Source organism: Mya arenaria, chromosome 3, assembly GCF_026914265.1.
Source record: "Mya arenaria isolate MELC-2E11 chromosome 3, ASM2691426v1".
Lineage (NCBI taxonomy): Eukaryota > Metazoa > Mollusca > Bivalvia > Myida > Myidae > Mya > Mya arenaria.
Window position 1 is genome coordinate 2,039,196 of NC_069124.1, and position 19,234 is coordinate 2,058,429.

General features: G+C 35.7%; 1 protein-coding gene across 5 annotated transcripts; it reads left to right on the forward strand.

Moving 5' to 3' along the window:
- Positions 1-850: 850 nt before the first annotated feature.
- LOC128228725 (uncharacterized) lies at positions 851-18,585 on the forward strand. Of its 5 annotated transcripts, none has more exons than XM_052940198.1 (5): positions 851-1,178; positions 3,660-3,740; positions 6,286-6,436; positions 16,201-16,275; positions 17,891-18,585. In XM_052940198.1, the coding sequence occupies exons 3-5, from the start codon at positions 6,302-6,304 to the stop codon at positions 18,170-18,172; spliced, it is 492 nt and encodes a 163-aa protein (XP_052796158.1). In that variant the 5' UTR covers positions 851-1,178; positions 3,660-3,740; positions 6,286-6,301; the 3' UTR covers positions 18,173-18,585. The 5 variants fall into 5 exon arrangements, with proteins under 5 accessions (XP_052796158.1, XP_052796157.1, XP_052796155.1 ...); XM_052940197.1 differs by having other exon boundaries at positions 852-1,178; positions 3,653-3,740; XM_052940195.1 differs by lacking the exon at positions 851-1,178 and adding an exon at positions 1,185-1,331 and having other exon boundaries at positions 3,653-3,740.
- Positions 18,586-19,234: the final 649 nt, after the last annotated feature.

Sequence of the window (19,234 nt, forward strand, 5' to 3'; positions counted from 1 at the left end):
GACTCGAGTATGTTGGATTGTTTAGAACGTTGTATTAACTTATACAGCTTATACAACCACACAACCCACCGTGAATAAATCAAGCCCGATAACTCTGTCTTTCATATAATGCAAATTATTTTGGCCCTTTATTATTTGATTTAGAAATGATGTTTAAGGTTTTGCCACGATGTAACTACATTTTAGTTTATATATCAGCAACTACTTCATGTATTGCGATGGAACTTTATACAGGGGTTCTCAACCATCAACCGTACTTAATATGTCAAGTTATATAACTCTATATAATGCAAATTATTGCCGTTTATTATTTGGATGGCATCTTATTTGACAGTGATCCATGCATGTTCCAGCAACCGTGATTTTGCAATCCCGGCCTTAATATTGTAAATCAAGTTAAAAGCAGCGGAGTAGTGGAGCGCGCTGTCGTTTTGACAGCTCTGGATATTTTGTATCTCATATATATTGACATGAAAAGAAACTTGGAACAATGTAAGGAGGGGCGCTCGCTGGGTGCCCCCCCCCCCCCCCCCCCCCCCCGTCTAAATCCGCTGGATGACTCATTTGTACAGACGCCATGTAAAACATGGTAGATCGCCAATGCTAGCTGTGTATAATCCATTTGATTTTTCCAGAATCAATTCAAAACAATTGCGTGGTTTCCATAATCGATTTACAGTATACAAATTAACTTGGCGACAGGCGTCCTTGCATTTTAGGTATGCTGTATTTACTATTTGAACCATGCCATATGTGGGTGGCTTGTTGCAAATGTATTCAGTCATATAAATGTTTGTCAGGTAAAAAGATTTTACATAATATGCTACGATATCTTTCGAGTGAAAATTAGAATTTGAAGTTGGTACAGCGGATTTGAATTGCGTTTGAATTTAAAGCAAACATTATTGAAAATTCAACGAACAACAACTGACACATCATCATATGTACAGTTCAGCTAATGCTTTATACTAATTATCCGGAATGAACCAACGTGAATGTCATGGTTACAGGTGGTATCCGAATTAGTATTCACTTTCGTTTAAGCGTTTTCAAATATTTAAATAGAGTGTGCGTTTTTCAGTTTAGTTTATTTAAATAAGATACTAACACAGATATATATTGAATTCATACGCACACACCGGATAACACTTGGTGCGGTTTACAATGGACTCGATCAGGTAAAGATATTGTACTATATTTATGTGCTGTGTATGAACCGTGTAGTATGGAAGTTTAAAATTTGTAGTCGCGGAAGCATAAACGAACAAATTAAAGATGGACTGTTGTTTACAAGCCTACATGTGTGTGCTATTGTTAATCGGATAAAACAGGTATGTTTACATGTGTTTTGCCGCCTACGTGTGGTGCTGAGTGAGTGTTCGATGCTGGTCGTGTAAAAACACTTGTCAGAGAGATGTTATGAACATAATTGCTTTGATTAGACAGTGAAATATTGAACAGGATGTGCCATATTTTAGCCCACAACTCCATTCGCCGACATGTACATCTGTTAATATGATCATAAACAGGAATGTCCAATGCCGAACTTATATGATGCAGTATACTCTAAAAATAATATATTTATAAAGTGGCATTCTGGCGTTCTGGTAGATGATTTATGGTAGTATCTCATGGGTTAATCGTATTGCAAATATACAAGTAAGTGTCTTTATTGTTATTGAATTTCTGTAGTACTTCAAGTTCAATCGATAAAACTATTACAGTTTAACCCAATTTAACTGGTGTTGCATAAGACAATCGCGTCCTTGATCAGTCACTGCTCAACAGAACCACTGTCATATATACAGATCCAATACAACTTGTATATGGGTCGGGCAAGGTACTTGTACATAGTTGTATGATATGTATCTGGAGACCGGAAGTGTTATCGTAAATGAATGATCAATCATATTGTATCCATTTCCTTTACCAACATACACTTTCTATTGAAATGTAGATACAGGATACTGGATTGTATAATTATAAGAGTGAATGACAAGTCAGTAAATGATACAACTGCATTCATATGTACAGTACGTTGAAACACTGGAATTTGTCTCAATGTTCGGTCAGAAATGTTAAATTAGAGACATTTGATGATAACCAACTACTTACAAAAAACAACGACGACGAGCTATATCTACTTACAATGTTTTGTTCTGTTTGGCCATTATGTAACAGTGGCTTAACTAAATCATTTCAGACCGAACATTGAATCAAATCCATGTATGTGAAAACAGTGCATCGATTAAAATTAGGATTAGTACAACACTCAAGACGTAATTGCTGCTATACGAAAGATGATGATCCAAATTACCCATAGTACATTTTTAATGGCTTTCTAAGCGTTGCTGTAGGTAGTTTATATTGTTCATGTCTACAAAATAATGAACTAGCGTTTACATTTTCACAATGGGAATCGCATTTATGGCAAATCAAACGGCAGTGTAATTTGGCTCATGCGGAGGACGCCAAAAAACCGAAGTATTCATTATCATGATGCACAGGTCTGAGCTCTGCTTCAATAAGATGTCTTAGTCGTAAACCATACCCTTGGGTACCTTTGGGACACCTGTAAAATGACGGACAGAATACATATAACTTTATTGTTTATACGATATCTTTTTTTTTATTGAAATGCAGTTTACGCCATGAACGGGGTTACACCCGGAAAGTATTCTCTTTATCGAAACAGGGCCCTGGCACTGATTGAAAACAACGCTTGTAATTTATCTTTTATTTAGCATCACAAATCAGGTTTGGGCTAAACCTAACATAATACAGATGATTACTTCAAAGCAACTGAATAACAGGTCGGAAGTTTATATTCGCTTGCAGCTGTTTGATGATATCATAAAATTTGCCGATTGGGGTATGTACAGGTCCAGCGACTGTTCTTTAGCATAAGACAACGAATAATTAAAATAATCAGTCATGTGTACTAGTCTCCAATTTTGAAAAAAAAATAACTTCACTTGCTTGGATAAATATTGACAGTTTATCTCGTAGTTGTATAATGTATCCCTGCACAGACGCCCGTGAACGCAAAATCTATATTTCAAATAACTCCCTTGCCAGGGAAATGTTGATATGACAATAACGACCATAGATGAGTCTGGAACCTAGAGCTCTTATTGGGACAGGCCTTTCGCTTATAGACAATTCGTTCACGCTGCCGACTGGATTATAAGTGCAAATTGGATTAGTTTATGTTAGTTCGCGAGTTTTTAGATATTTTTTCAAGGACAGAGGCTTTTGTTCGAGCCTGGATATTGCTTGTAATATGAATGTGTTATTCTAATTTGTCTTTCCAGTTTTAAAGGGAGTTGAATTCTGCATTGTGCGGTAACACATATTTATTTGGCTTGTCGCAGATGATATAATTACAGTTTATGTTTGTTTTATGCATACGTTTATATTTGGTCTTCCAGATTGGAAATACTACAAATATTGCCTCTGATTGAACATTTAAATAAATTTAATTGAAAATTAAGATATTGTGCCTTCTTCTTTCAGGCAAATTCATCCCGATGTCAAGTTTAATGCTAAAGCCAAGAAACATTAAACTAACCAAGGATTATTTCAATTGAAAAGTGTGTTAAGAACGTCGGATGCAGCTCAATTCTTGTTTTAGTTCCTCCTCGTTTTTCAGATCAATTGTCAATAGTTATCCCACAGAAATGGTTACAAGCTGAGGACTGAAATAAAAGCCACCGCCATAACAACAAGAGGACGAAACGGTGAGTTTATGTTGTATTTCTAAATATATGTAAATGTATAATTCTAAATATATGTGCCATGATTCAGTTTGCAGGTTGTAAAGTAATTGCGTCGGGAATTAATTGTATTATAGCATGTGGTTATGTCATATCTCAGGTGAGATAAGAATTGCTGGTGAGCTATTAGTTTGTACTTTTGATAATATAATCAATGCTTACGCACATTACAACGAGGTGTTCGAACAACGTTTATATAGTTTGTATATGTGAAACATAACGTGAGGTAGGCCCCTTAATTAGCTTCGTTTTCAATACACAGACCAAAGTCGATTGCGTGTGTCTAGAATGTTAACGTTTAACATATATTATGGTACATGTTATTTACCGCTTACAGAACGGAACAGAACAGACGATTGTTTTTGTTTTTTCAAATTAATGTCATTGAAAACGAATATCATTTTCTGCTAATTTGTCCATATTATAATAATTTAAGGAAAGAATACTTTAAACCTTATTTTTGCCATTGGCCTACAAAACAAAATTTTATAACTTTGATGTCATCAGATTCAAGAAAAACGAAATATTGGTAAATTTATGTACTTTGCATTTATATTACGATCACGAAATCAACATGATGTGATAACTAAAACCATTGTTACAATTATGTTAGAAATTATGCAACATCTCTTTATTGACCATGTCTTTGCTTTTTACGACAAAGTGATTTAATTTATGTTGGCTATGAATGTTGTAAACGTTTAATGCTTAATAAATGTTATGTTATGTTATGTTGTTTTTTTTTCAAATCAAACGCATGACATACACACAATGAGATAGGTCAAACTGACCCATGATCATTGCAGTCTTGGATACATAAAATGCAATAGATCAACAACTTAATGAATGTATTATTAAGGGATATCGGTATTCGGTAGTTTGTTTTTACGTACACTTAATGGTAACTTAGTTAATAGACATATATCAGTCAACATATATTGTAGGCTTGACATTTGTATGAGTTACAAAGTATGCTGCTTTCTAATATCGAAAGCTCTTTATACATGCACTGCAAGGTTTCTAATGATGTTCAGTTCTTCGACATAAATCGATCAATGGATTTAAACATACATGGTGCAGACTGAAAGAAGCATATCAGACACACCATGCAATCCACCTATAGTCCAGACTTAAGAAGCACATCAGACAAAACATGCAATCTGTATGGATCAGACTGTACGAAGCATATCCGGCACAATATATCGCCAATAGTCCAGATTGTACAAAACATTTCAGACACATTATACATTCCGCCTATAGTCCAGATTGTACGAAGCGTATCAGACACAATATGCATTCCACCTATAATCCAGATTATACGAAGCGTATCAGACACAATATGTACTCCGCCTATGGTCCCGACTGTACGAAACATATCAGACACAATATGCAATCCGCCTATGGTCAAGACTGTACGAAGCATATCAGACACAAAATGCAATCCGCTAATGGTCCAGACCGTACGAAGCATCAAATACAATATGCAATCCGCCTATGGTCCCGAATGTGCAAAGCAGATCAGATACAATATGCAATCCGTCTATGGTCCAGACTGTAGGAAGCATATCAGACACAATATGCAATCCGTCTATGATCCAACGGTCCAGACTGAACGAAGTTTCTCAGATACAATATGCAATCCTCCAACGGTCCAGACTGTGCGAAGCATATCAAACACAATTATGCAATCCGCCAATAATCCAGATTGAACGAAGCATATCAGATACAATATGCAATCCGCCTATAGTCCAGACTATGCGAAGCATATCAGACACAATATGCAATGCGCTAATAATCCAGACTGAACGAAGCATATCAGACACAATATGCAATCCGCTAATAATCCAGACTGAACGAAGCATATCAGACAAAACATGCAACATGCAATGGACCAGACTGTAAGCAGCTTACCAGACACAATATGCAATCCGCTAATAATCCAGACTGAACGAAGCATATCAGACAAAACATGCAACATGCAATGGACCAGACTGTAAGCAGCTTACCAGACACAATATGCAATCCGCCTATGGACTAGACTGTAAGCAGCTTACCAGACACAATATGCAATCCGCCAATTAATCAGATTGTGCGAAGCATATCAGATACAATTATGCAATCCGCCAATAAACTAGACTGAACGAAGCATATCAGATATATGCAATCCGCCTATGGACCAGACTGTGAGCAGCATATCAGACACAATTTCCAATCCGCATTTGACCAGAATGTAAGCAGCTTATCAGACTTAATATGCAATCCGCCTATGGACTAGACTGTAAGCAGCTTACCAGACACAATATGCAATTCGCCTATGGTCCAGACTGTACGAAGCATATCAGACACAATATGCAATCCGCTTATAGTCCAGACTGTAAGCAGCATATCAGACACAATATTCAATCAGCCTATGGTCCAGATTGTATGAAGCATATCATTTCGTGTTGTTTTTCACTATGATTTACTTGTTAGACACAATATGCAATCCGCCTGTGGTCTTATGTTTAAGCTGCGAGCTGTTAAGTATGGCCGGGAAGAATAACCAATTAGCTGAGGAATTCCACAGGATTTACGTGAATGAGTGGGAAGAGGCAAGGGCTTCCCTGACCAGTGAGAAACACGAGGAGGAAATCATATACCTTCTGATGAGGATTGTCAGGGTACGTACTACTCCCGTTTGGTTGAACAATCATGAAAGATCACGAACAATACACTGGGTCGTTAAAGGGGCTAGACACCAGATTATACCAAAATCGGCAAACACACTATTTCCTCAAAACAAGCCTAGAATTGTCAATACGAGCCAGTATTAGGCTGATAATACATCATTTTACTTGATTAAAAGAGCATTTCGTCGCTGTTTCAGCTGGGTTTACCGTTAAAAATAACGCATAATTGTTTCCGAGTTTATTGTTTATAAATTTAGCATGTTAAAGTCACTTGGTTAGTACAGATGTATATACCGACGTTATTTTTAAATAAACTGGGATGTAAGTGGTAGAAATATCCAGTAAATTTCGAAATGGAAAAATATGCAAAAACTGTGAAAAATACATCTGTCATTAGCAATGTGATATATCAGTAAGTGCGCTGTGCACAACGATATCAATTTTATGTAAGTTTTTGACATTTTCTTTTTTTCTTGCAACTGTATCATCTGGTGTCTTGTCCTGTATCATCTGATGTCTTGTCCTGTATCATCTGGTCTCTTGTCCTTGATCATTCGAGTAGGAACTAGTAAGCCCACGCATTAGAACTGTTTGCATGGCTACTGGTATAAATATTTACCATTTAATGAAAACATGATAGAGTTTATAGCACGTGCTGTGACAATAGATGCATTAAAAAAGCACTCAATGCATACACGACACATTTCATTGCGAATGGTATTAACAGGGCTTTAGAAGAATATATGATATATAACAGATACTGCATAACAGCGTGCATATTGATCGGATAAATACGCTATTGTAGTACAATACCATGTGAGCAATAAACACATGTTTTATTAAATACAAACTACTTTGTCTTAAAGTGGAATTGTACAGATCAATATCCATGTTTGTCATTCCCTAACACATTATGTTTAAAAACGCATTGTGTGCATAAATAAGTCCACGAATAAGTATCAAAATAAGCCCAAACCACAGCATCTATAAAATGTAACACACGTACCTGGATGTTTTTAAAAGGATAGTTGCATTTAGGGGTAAGACTAACAAAAACTGTACATGGGCATATATGTAAATAAAACATGACATACATTATATATGGATTAATTTATCCTGCGTCGTCGTCTGAGACCTGGTCTTCCGCTTCACATATTGTTTCCGACCAATATATTTTGAAATACCTGTTATTATATTCTTGTCATAAGCCTCAACGGTCTAGGTCATGGTAACCTTGACTAGATATATGGGCTTTCTTGAAACACATTCGATTCGCGAAATTCTAGTTGTTTTCTTATCAGCATACATCTATCGTATATCGTTAACCAGTAATAGATGGTTTCGGTGAAGTTTCTTCTCCCTCCCATCTGAATTTCTTAAAATAAACACCGGTATGTCTCTATTTGGTTGACTTACAATATCATATACGTCTTGTCTGACAGTTTGTGTGGTCCATTGTAATCTAGTATTTTCACTAATACTTTGTCAACTTCGTTAATGATTGCAGACTTTGCCTTTTTGTCATAATATAACTTCTTTTTGTTTCTTTTCTGGTCTAATGTATTGCAGACGATTTCTTACCGAGAAACACTAAAGATTTAACGGTAAACGAAAACGGAAGGTTACTTATTAATTTTTGTAAGCTAACGGGTCTACGCATAATGAATGGCAGGGTAGGAAACGATAAAAATATTGGAAATTTTACCTGTATTAAAGGTCAGGGTCGTAGCGTTGTGGATAATGTATTGTGTAAACCGAATTTAATACCCCATTTCTCGTCATTTACAGTTAATGACCCGAATATTTTAAGCGATCATTGTGAAATATCGTTTTCTTTGTCAAAAAAGGTAGAAATAAATAATGATAATAATTTTGCTGAAAGTAATCACGAAAGTCGAACGGTAGATTTTATATACAAATGGAATGATGAAATGTTGGATACTTTTAAAAGCAATCTCATTGAAGACTCGTTTGTTTTAAAATTAGATTCGTTAACAAATAATCTACAAAATGTTAATACTACTGAAAATCTAGAAGCCAACTTGGATATATTTTATGAGGAAATGGGGAGTATCTGTAATCCGCTATTCAAAAGAAATATACTGCATGGTACTACCTCGACTAGCAAAAGTAAAAATAAAAACGAATGGTTTGATAGAGAGTGTACAGAAAAACGAAAGTATTTCTTTTCACAACTAAATAGCTACAGAAATAACGACTCGGATGAAAATAGATCACTTTTAACAAAGTCGCGAACAGAATATAAAACTCTTTTGAGGACAAAACGATACCTACATGATAAAAATGCTACAGAAAAACTGGTTCAAGCAAGATACAAAAATGCTAAACTATATTGGAATATGCTCAAAAATAGGCAAAATAATAACAATAATAAGTCATCGGGCAATATATCAATCTCGCAGTTTGAGCAATATTTTAAATCCATCAATAATCCAGATTTGGTTTTCTATCAGGAAGATGAAGAAACCGAATATTTTAACAACAGATTCTTAAATGGGGAACTACAAGTCATGTTCTCAGAACTAGACATCGATATCTCAACTAAAGAAATAAAGACAGCATGCTCCCAACTAACCAGCGGTCGCTCTGGTGGACCTGATCTTATCTTAAACGAAATTCTTAAACATGGATTTCCTCATTTATCGGGATATTTTAATGCTTTATTTAATAGTGTCCTAAAACTTGGTTATTTCCCTTCGCAATGGACAGAGGGCTATATTGTACCATTATTTAAAAAGGGGGACCCAAATCTGCCTGAAAACTATAGGGGTATAACTCTTCTAAGCACATTAGGCAAATTATTTACCCGTATAATTAATAATAGATTGAATACATGGGCAGAAAATTACTATGTTTACACCGAGTCACAAGCCGGTTTCAGAAAAAATATGGGTACGATTGACAATATATATGTCTTTAGTAATATCATTGAAAGTATTCTTAAACAAAACAACAAACTGTATGTATGTTTTGTTGACTTTACCAAAGCATTTGATTTATTATTAAGGGGTAATATATTTTACAAACTAATTAAATACGGCATACGTGGCAACATGATGAATACTATACAGTCGTTATATTGCAATGTAAAATCAAGCATAAAATTTCAAAATGAGCTAAGTGAGACATTTAAATGTTCAATAGGGACACGTCAGGGGGACTGCTTGTCTCCATTTATATTTTCTATGTATATTAATGACTTAGAAGAAGAATTCTTACTAAAAGGGTTCCAAGGTCTTAATATTAACACACTCAAACTACTGCTATTATTGTATGCCGATGATATCGTTATATTTTCCAATTCAGAGGAAGACCTACAAAATGGCTTGAATATTTTACAAAATTATTGTCAGAAATGGAAATTAGTTGTTAATATTGAAAAAACAAAGATTATGGTGTTTCGGAAAGGGGGCAGATTAAGAAATAATTTAAAATTCTTTTATGATAATAAAGAAATAGAAATAGTAAATCAGTTTACATACCTTGGAATAACTTTTTCCACTGGGGGCTCATTTAATAAAACGTTTGAAGCCCTTGGAGGTCAAGCGCTCAAAGCCATATTTAAACTTAAAAAATACTTATCAACATTTACAAATTTGAAAGTAAGCCACGTCTTATCATTATTCGATAAATTAATAACTCCAATACTTAATTATGGTTCAGAAGTATGGGGTTTTTCGAAAGCAGATGGACTTGAAAAAATCCACCTCCATTTTTTAAAAATACTATTAGGCGTTAAACTTTCAACGCAAAACAACTTTATATATGGAGAATTAGGTAGAGTCCCATTGTATGTCCATAGATTGACATCAATCATCCGCTTTTGGTTGAAAATAACAATGACGGATGGAAGAAAATTCATCCGACTTACATATAACTCGATGTTAACTGATATACAAAACAACGCAACGGAAATAAATTGGGCAATTAAAGTTAAAAATCTGTTAGAATCTATGGGATTCGCTGAAGTTTGGCTTAACCAAGGGGTTGTAAATACAAAATATTTTATACACACCTTTAAGATGAGGGCTAGAGACTGTTTCATGCAAAAATGGAATGAAGAATTACGAGAGTCATCAAGAGCGTCAACATACATACTATTTGCAAATTTTAATTATCACTCATATTTAGACACCATACAAAACAATAAATTCAGAACAGCTTTAACACGACTAAGAGTAGCATCACACAGATTAGAAATAGAAATGGGCAGATGGCACAAGCCCCAGATAATTCCAAGAAATGAACGAAAATGCCAACTTTGTAATACACTTGAAGATGAATTCCATTTTCTCTTAGAATGTCCTTTATATCATGAATTAAGAATCTTATACATTAAGCGATATTATTGGCGCAATCCAAATATTCCTAAATTTATCGAACTGATTTCGAGCGAAAATGTAACTACTATTAGAAAACTATGTTGTTTTGTCTATAAGGGCTTTGAAATGCGTCAGTTTAGACATTAGACACTTTTCTCCACTAACTATTTTTCAGTATTTAAAGCAAATGTGATATAACTTTACTTTGTTTATACATTATGATTGATTTTGAAAGTTGTTCTATCGGAAATGTTTATATACTGTACATGTTTATATTATATGTAACTGATGGGCTGTAAGCTTATAGTTAATAAAATCTTCTTCTTCTTCTTCTTCTTCTTCTTCTTCTTCTATTGTTGGCTTTGTTTCTAGCTGTATCAAGTTTCTTCTTTAAATCACCAAGATATTCTGTTGAAATTTGATCTTCATTTTCAATTTTGAATAGAGTGCTCGTGCTTCATGGCGTTTTATGAGAATGTAAGTGACGGCAAGTACTTTTTCCAATTATCTTCCTTTTCCGGTTCTAAAGTTCCAATCATGTTAAGAAGTGTTCTGTTGAAGCGCTCTGATATGCCCTTACATTGTGGATGGTAAATTGTAGTTATGATCGTCTCTTTTCCTATTAACTGACAAAGTTCCTTAAATTTCACATTCAAAATTTGTTTCTTGATCTGATAATAATTTGGTCGGTGTTCCGAAAATGTAGATGAACTTGTTTAGTAGAGCCTCTGCAGTTGTTTTCGCAGTCTGGTTCTTTGTTGCAACCGCCACCGAGTACTTTGGGAAGTGGTCTGTTACCACAAGAATGTTCCTCATTCCTCCTTTACACGCATCTACTGTAAGGAAGTCTGTACTAACAATCTCCAATGGATATGTTGATTTGATGTTTATCAGTGATGCTCTTGCATTTGTTGGCGATTTTTTTCTGAGACTTCGGTCATATCGGTCTACAGTGTATCCTTGCCAAAAAAAAATCGTTCGCGGATTTATGTTATTGTTCTTTCTCTTTCAGGTTGACCGACTTCATTGTGTAAATCAGCCAGTACTTGTTTTCTATGTATTGATGGTAATACTAGTTGTTGAACCTTTTTGTGTTTTCTACTATTTCCCTGTTTAGCAATCCTCTTTTAGCAATACATTTCTCAAACTGTGTTGACATAGATAAATGTTCTCTCTTTCCAGTTTCTAATGCTCTCTTCGGAAATACTCTGTATATGGTGGCCCGTAAACAAACTCCTAAAATCTCATCTTCTCTCTGCTGTCTTTAAGTTCCCTCATTTCTATGTGTTATGGTTTGACTTGGGTCATAAGGTACATCCATGATGTTCAAGTTGTGACAATGTAAAGTTTCAGCTATTGGTGTGTTGTAGTTGGCATTACACATAGCTTTTATGATGTCACCTTAGATTCTAATTTCTTTAATCTCATTTCTGTCTTGCATGTGGTATCTTGACATTATGTCCGCATCTGCGTTCTTCGATCCAGGTCTATAAATTATTGTATGTGAAACCCATCTCTGGCCAGTTGCTTCCAGTTTTGCTGCGCTCATAATGTATGTTAAATAGTCTCTGAATTTTTCTGTTATCGACCACTTTAAAGCAAGGAATTCAAGTTTAAATGCTAAATTATTTTTTTCAAATTTTGATAAGCTTCTGCTAGCGAAGGCGATAACTCCTTTTCTTCTTTCTTGTTCTTGGTGCAGTACGGATAAAATGCCACTATTCGAGGCGTCTGTATGCAGTTCAAAAGGTTGGTCGAATACGGGATAGCCTAAAACTGGTGGAGATGTTATTAGCTCTTTGATGTTTCTTTATGTATATCTTCCCATTTCCATTCTAATGTCTTTGCTTTCATGATTTTTTTTAAAGTTGTGGTTGGTGGTAATAAATCTAGAAGTGGTTTTGCTATCTTGCTGAAGTTTTTTTATGAATTTGCGATAGTATCCTGCTAGTACCGAAAATGATCTCAATTTGTCTGAATTTGTTGGTTTTGGGTAGTTTTGGACTTTTTCACACTTTTCGGGGTCTGCCTCTACTCCATCCACTTCTACGACATGGCCAAGGAATTTAACTTTTTTGTTCAAGAAAGAAACATTTCTCTGGAGATAATTTGATGCCTGCTTTTTGTAATCTAGTCAAAATGAGTTGCAATCTTTCTAAATTTTCTTCAAATGTGTTGCTCATTATAATAAAGTCATCCAAGTATATTATGCATATTTTCATGTTGTAATTGCCTAAGATCTCATCGACAATTCTCTGAAACGTAGCCGGTCTGTAACAACAACCAAACGGTAATTTGTTGAATTCCAAGAATCCCAGGGGTCCTACAGTGAAGGCGGTTCTCTCTTTGTGATACTCGTCCACCTCAATGTGGTGATAACCACTTTTCATATCAATTGTGCTGAACCACTTCGACCCATGTAGACAATCTATTACATCTCCTATTCGTGGAAGGGCGTAGCTATCTTCAACTGTTCTTTCATTCAATTTCCTGTAGTCGACACACATTCGGATCTTTCCATTTTTCTTTCTACAAATGACGACCGGTGATGCCCATGGTGAGTACGATCTTCGGATTACTGCACTTGCTAATAAATCTTCCAGGTGTCTTATAACTTCATCAACCGTATTCGGCGGTATTTTTCTATAACGTTCTTTGAAAGGTGTTTCATCATGTAAATCTATTCTATGTTTTTTTACCAGTACAGTTTCCAATGTCAGTATCACGTTTAGAGAAAATCTATTCAAGTTGTTTCAAAAGTTCAATTAACTGTTTATGTTGGTCCTTGGAAACTTCAGAGTTAATGTTAATCTGTTTGAGTACATCTGGCATTGGTTGTTCTTTTTCATTTTTTTAAACACGCTTTCATCTAGGGTGACTGGTTGAATTACACAAACTATGGCTTTTGTAGAAATAGTTATAGTTCTTGAAGTTAAATTCATAATGTTTACTGTGTATTCTTGTTTTGTGTTGGACTCATAATGGAAAACTGCTGGGGGCTCCAACGTTACAATAGCGGCCGCTTGGGCCGTTGTGGTTTTAGAAAAGCTTACGCCCTAAGGTACGCCCTCTCACTTACGGGGTCCATATCTTGGATCCGCCCCTTTCAGCAGATGTTGCCATATCCGTGCCGTGGATGAGTCATCTTTGTTGCTCTGGCGAGAATTATTCATTGAAGGTGATTTATGTATCTAATCGTTAGTATTTAAAGTTATTATCGTAAGTTGGCATGATTGTGTGCGTTATATTTTATTGTTATAAAGCCGGCCCCGATAAGTTTTTTTTAATTGATAAATGTTGCTACAAGTGTTACTTAGGTTGAGATATTGAAGACCGGTTTAATATTATAAATGACGGCTATGATGCTTTATCTTTTTGATAAAGATATTTGAATGCACCTGTTATCTGTGACTGTGTGCTTCTTGTCAAGTGTCGGCTGGGTCTTGAATCTTGTAACTTAAGACTGGTTCAGTTTGTGCGTGTTTCCTGACTTATTTTGGGTTACATCCCCAACGCTATGAAACGCTCCTTTTTATTTATTTCACCGAAGGATTAAACCCTAAAAACCGTTTTGTAAGGAGAATTAAGTGTACTCTAATAAACAAAACCTATCGTTCATTATTTCATCGTTCGGTCTATTTTTACGCATTCTTGTTCATTTCTGGACTTCCCAATTTTAGTCAAAACAACGCATTTTTCCAAGCCCCAGTTCCAAAATGGTGAAAAGTAATCAACACACACTGGATGCATCGTTAATTTATTTATATGGCTACTGGGCTTGTCCCTGTATGTTCCACAATTGAAGAATCGGCCGCTGATGTCGTCTAGTTCCAAGGCGGTTACCACACACTTAATTAAATGGACTGCTGGCTTCTTGTTGTAGGTTCCATTACATTATGTAATTCAGAAACCTCTCAATTACAATCAATCATCGTAATTATTTATATATCCGAATCACCGTTGTCAGCAAAACCTGGGTTTGAAATTGAAATGATGATAACTCTAGCTCCTTCGTTAATTGAGATATAAATACGGGATAGTTTTGGCTGTTGTGTTTCTGTAAGGTGTAAAAATTAAAGCGCGGGTCATTTTTAGCTCGACTATTCGAAGAATAAGGAGATCTATCCTAGTCACCCGAGCGTCGGCGTCGGCATAGCCACTTATGTTTAAGTTTGCGTACCAACTCAAATATTTTCAAAGTCCATTGACATCTGGCTTTGAAACTTTGCACACTTGTTCACCATCATGTCCCCAACCTGTACACAGTAGGAGGTAACTCTTTCAAGCATTTTGGCAAAATTATGTTTCTTTTTCTACTTAGAATTTACGTTCAATTTTCTGTACCACCTCAAATATTTTCAAATTCTATTGACATCTGGCTTTGAAACTTTGCACACTTGTTCACCATTATTCCCCAACCCATACACAGGAGAAGATAACTCTATCAAGCATTTTGACAAAATTATGCCTCTTTTTCTACTTAGAATTTAGGTTAAAGTTTGAGTACCACCTCAAATATTTTCAAAGTCCATTGACATCTGGCGTTGAAACTTTGCACACTTGTTCACCATCATGCCCCCATCCTGTACACAGTAGGAGGTAACTCTATCAAGCATTTTGACAAAACTATGCCCCTTTTTCTACTTAGAATTTAAAGTTTGCGTACCACCTCAAATATTTTCCAATTCAATTTATGTAAATATCTCAGCACATCATGTATTGCATTAAAATCTAACATTGATACATGCATGTTTCGCCAAAACTGTTCAATCCATACACCGAAAAGCGGCGGAATAGTCGAGCGCGCTGTCTCTGTGACAGCTCTTGTTGTATTTTAGTAACATCTATAAATGTATCAAACATACAGTTGTTAATCTTAAATCGAAACTATGCGACAAGCACATATCCAAGCGTTTTATTAAAATTAGGTTTCATGATTCGATACAGAGATTGTAGGACAACGACCATACATTATCAGCGAAACATGCAATAATTCGGCCACTATCGTATAAAATTACACTGTATAAGATTTCCTCTCCACATAAATTCCAACATTTATTGATAAAGAAGAAATACATTTTTGGAAGTGTGTTCTGACTGTTGTCAATCTTGATCACGGAAAATCTCTGAAAATGCGATATTTCGGAAGCACTCAAACCATAGTTGGGACATTCCATCCGTTCATTTGGTCCAGACTGATTATTGACAGTAATGATAAGTGCAACACTGTCAACGCCCCAATCTAACACAGGCGTAAGTGGTTTGGTGGTTAGGTGTGAGGGACAGAAGGAGTAAATTACATAACTACACTTCTGAATCTACGCATCTAGATAACAAAACGCTGTAGAAATATTTGCACATGTATAAATGTCTCAGATTTGAATCATACCAAGTTGTTTTAACATTTTCCAGTCGGTGTATGACATGTGTACTGAAGATGTATGGCACAAATCCCATAAACACTCCCCTTCAGAGCATTCGCTTGAGGTAAGTGCATTGAGAGATAGAAATATATGCCATTTTATATTAAAATGATCTAGTAAATGCAATCTCATGTACAGTAATGAGGATGTTTGTGTAACGTAATGCTTTTCATCACACGTCTATCTAGCATAAGGCACAATCAATTAAAACACTTATATATATTTTGTCCATGTAAGCAGGCTTTATATACTTCTTTTATATGTGCTTTTTGTCAGAAATTTGATCAATTGTTTAATAGCTCAATTTGTCATTTGTACATTGTCTTCTGGACCCGTGGCCATATACCATAGATAAATGATGTTTGAAAAAAAACATTTTAGGTAAGCTAAACTAGGAATCAATGGCATGTTTCTAAGTGTATCGTGGGTTAAATATATATATTATTTCAGTTTATTATGCCCCCCCCCCCTTCGAAGAAGATGGGTATATTGCTTTGCACATATCGGTAGGTCGGTCGGTCGGTCCGTCGGTAGACCAAAGCTTGTCCGAGTGATAACTCAACAATTCCGGGAAGTATGGTCATCAAACTTGACATGAAGGTTGGGCCTGACCAGTAGATGACCCCTTTTGATTTTAGGGGTCAAAGGTCAAGGTCACAGTGACCTTGAAAGCAAACTCGACAATTTCTGGACCTTTGGTCATCAAACTTGACATGAAGGTTGGGCCTGACCAGTAGATGACCCCTCTTGACTTTGGGGGTCATCGGACCAAGGTCAAGATCACAGTAACCTTTAACGAAAAAAGTTAACAAACCTTCTCCCAGTGATATCTCAACAATGCCAGAACCTATGATCATCAAACTTGAGATGGAAGTTGGGCCTGACGAGGAGATGACCCTTATTGATTTAAGGAGTCATTGGGTCAAAGGTCAATTTCACAGTGACCTTGAATGCGAAAATGTTTCAAGTGATAATACGACAGTGCCTGCACCCATGGCCCTCAAACTTGACTTGGAGTTGTGTCTGATCTTTAGATGACCCCTTATGATTTTAGGGTCCATCGAGTCAAAGGTCAAGGTAACAGTGACCTTGAACGAAAAAAGCTTGTCTGTGTGATAACTTGTCAATGCCTGCACCTATGGCCCTCAAACTTGACATTAAGATTTTTGGTGACCAGCTGATGACTCCTATGGATTTTGAGATCAAAGGTCATGGTCATAACACACTCTATCCTCAAACTTTGAATGGTCATCTTAAAACTGCCTCAACGACATCCAATATCAGTGACAAATCAGCTGTCATTTCGGTCCATGCATATTTCATTCCATTGTCCATATAATCCTGACAACATGGCGCTCAGGGGGGGGGGGGGGGGGGATAATGTTGGACAAACATCTCTTGTTTTAGTTTCTGCTTTAATCGATGGCCATGGACTAGTGACTCTTGTTTGATGATCATGATTTCTACATGTCAATGTGTTTTACAAAGTTTATTTTTTCCTGGGAAGTTTCAAATCGTTATGCACAATGGCGCTTTCATTCTGCAACGAGTTGAGGCAATCCTCTCTACTCGGTTTTTGATGGCAGTTTGTCCGCAAACTGAACTACTTCTCGATCGCGCTATTATATACAATTAATACAAAGTGTCTGAACTATTTGTCCGTTTTATTTTCATTTCAGGAGTTTATTCAGAGCCGCCTCCCGAAGGCATTACACCCAGGGCATGTAACAAATCCATTACGATCATTTATTCACTCTTGTATAAAGTGCATCTCTTCCATGACGTCACAACGCCATCCGCTAGCCATTTACTGGATTCCAAAGGGAGATCCGATAGACAGTGACATGTTTGACATATCCACGGGTACGAGTGGTCAAGTTTGTGACTGGACTGTGTGGCCAGCGGTGGTCAAAGGGGATGGAAGTGTGGTCAAGAAAGGAATGGTTATGCCCATTGTGTAATTATAAGACAATCATTGATATGTTCAGAAAAGGGGATTTGACATAGAAAACCAACTAGTTCGATAATATTTCATAATATTCAAGTTAATTTGTTTAGTAAGATTTACGAGGGCAATATATACAACAATTACTAATTACTTCTTTTCAAATAGTTTGTTTTTGTCCTTTTGAAAGCAATTGATCTGACACTCATTTTAAATGAGCAAAGCATCTAATACCATTTATAGATGTTGTATATAGAACATACGTGTACGAGAAACTAAGCATGTTTTGCTGAAGAATTTCCATAATATATTCCAAAGAAACTCCTACTGTATGTAAATTAGTTAGAGGCATATTTGTTAAGAAATATTGCCAAATGTATCTTGTTTATACTATTTTTAGAATTAAAAGTTATCAAGTAATTATAGTTATTTTTGTGTTTCGTTTATTTTATTATTATTATTATTATTATTATTATTATTATTATTATTATTATTATTATTATTATTATATCTTATGAACACCATTGTCCTTTCCATGTGTAAGTATTAAAAAAGTTGTTTGACCTGAAGATGGCATGCAGCCATTTGTATAAAACTTGGTTTAGTTGTCCACATGTTATCTTTTGGTTAGTGGTTAGTTGCACATTTAACTGCCATTTTATTGGATAAATATTGACCAATCAATAACCATTTTAGTTAACTTTGACCAAACATAAGAATTAACAAGTGTTATAGAATTGACTGCTGGATCTTTTCCAGAAAAGCAATGATACAGTGTGTGTGACTGATATAGTGTGTGTGACTGATATAGTGTGTGTGACTGATATAGTGTGTGTGACTGTTATAGTGTGTGTGACTGATATAGTGTGTGTGACTGATATAGTGTGTGTGACTGTTATAGTGTGTGTGACTGATAAAGTGTGTGTGACTGATATAGTGTGTGTGTGACTGATATAGTGTGTGTGACTGATATAGTGTGTATGACTGATATAATGTGTGTGACTGATATAGTGTGTGTGTGACTGATAGAGTGTGTGTGACTGATATAGTGTGTGTGACTGGTATAGTGGGTGTGACT

Excerpts from the sequence above, each read along its gene's own strand:
- LOC128228725 (XM_052940198.1), top strand. The coding sequence starts at position 6,302 with ATGGCCGGGAAGAATAACCAATTAGCTGAGGAATTCCACAGGATTTAC. Across the intron at positions 6,437-16,200 it reads TTCTGATGAGGATTGTCAGG|TCGGTGTATGACATGTGTAC; the intron begins GTACGTACTACT and ends AACATTTTCCAG. Across the intron at positions 16,276-17,890 it reads CTTCAGAGCATTCGCTTGAG|GAGTTTATTCAGAGCCGCCT; the intron begins GTAAGTGCATTG and ends TTTTCATTTCAG.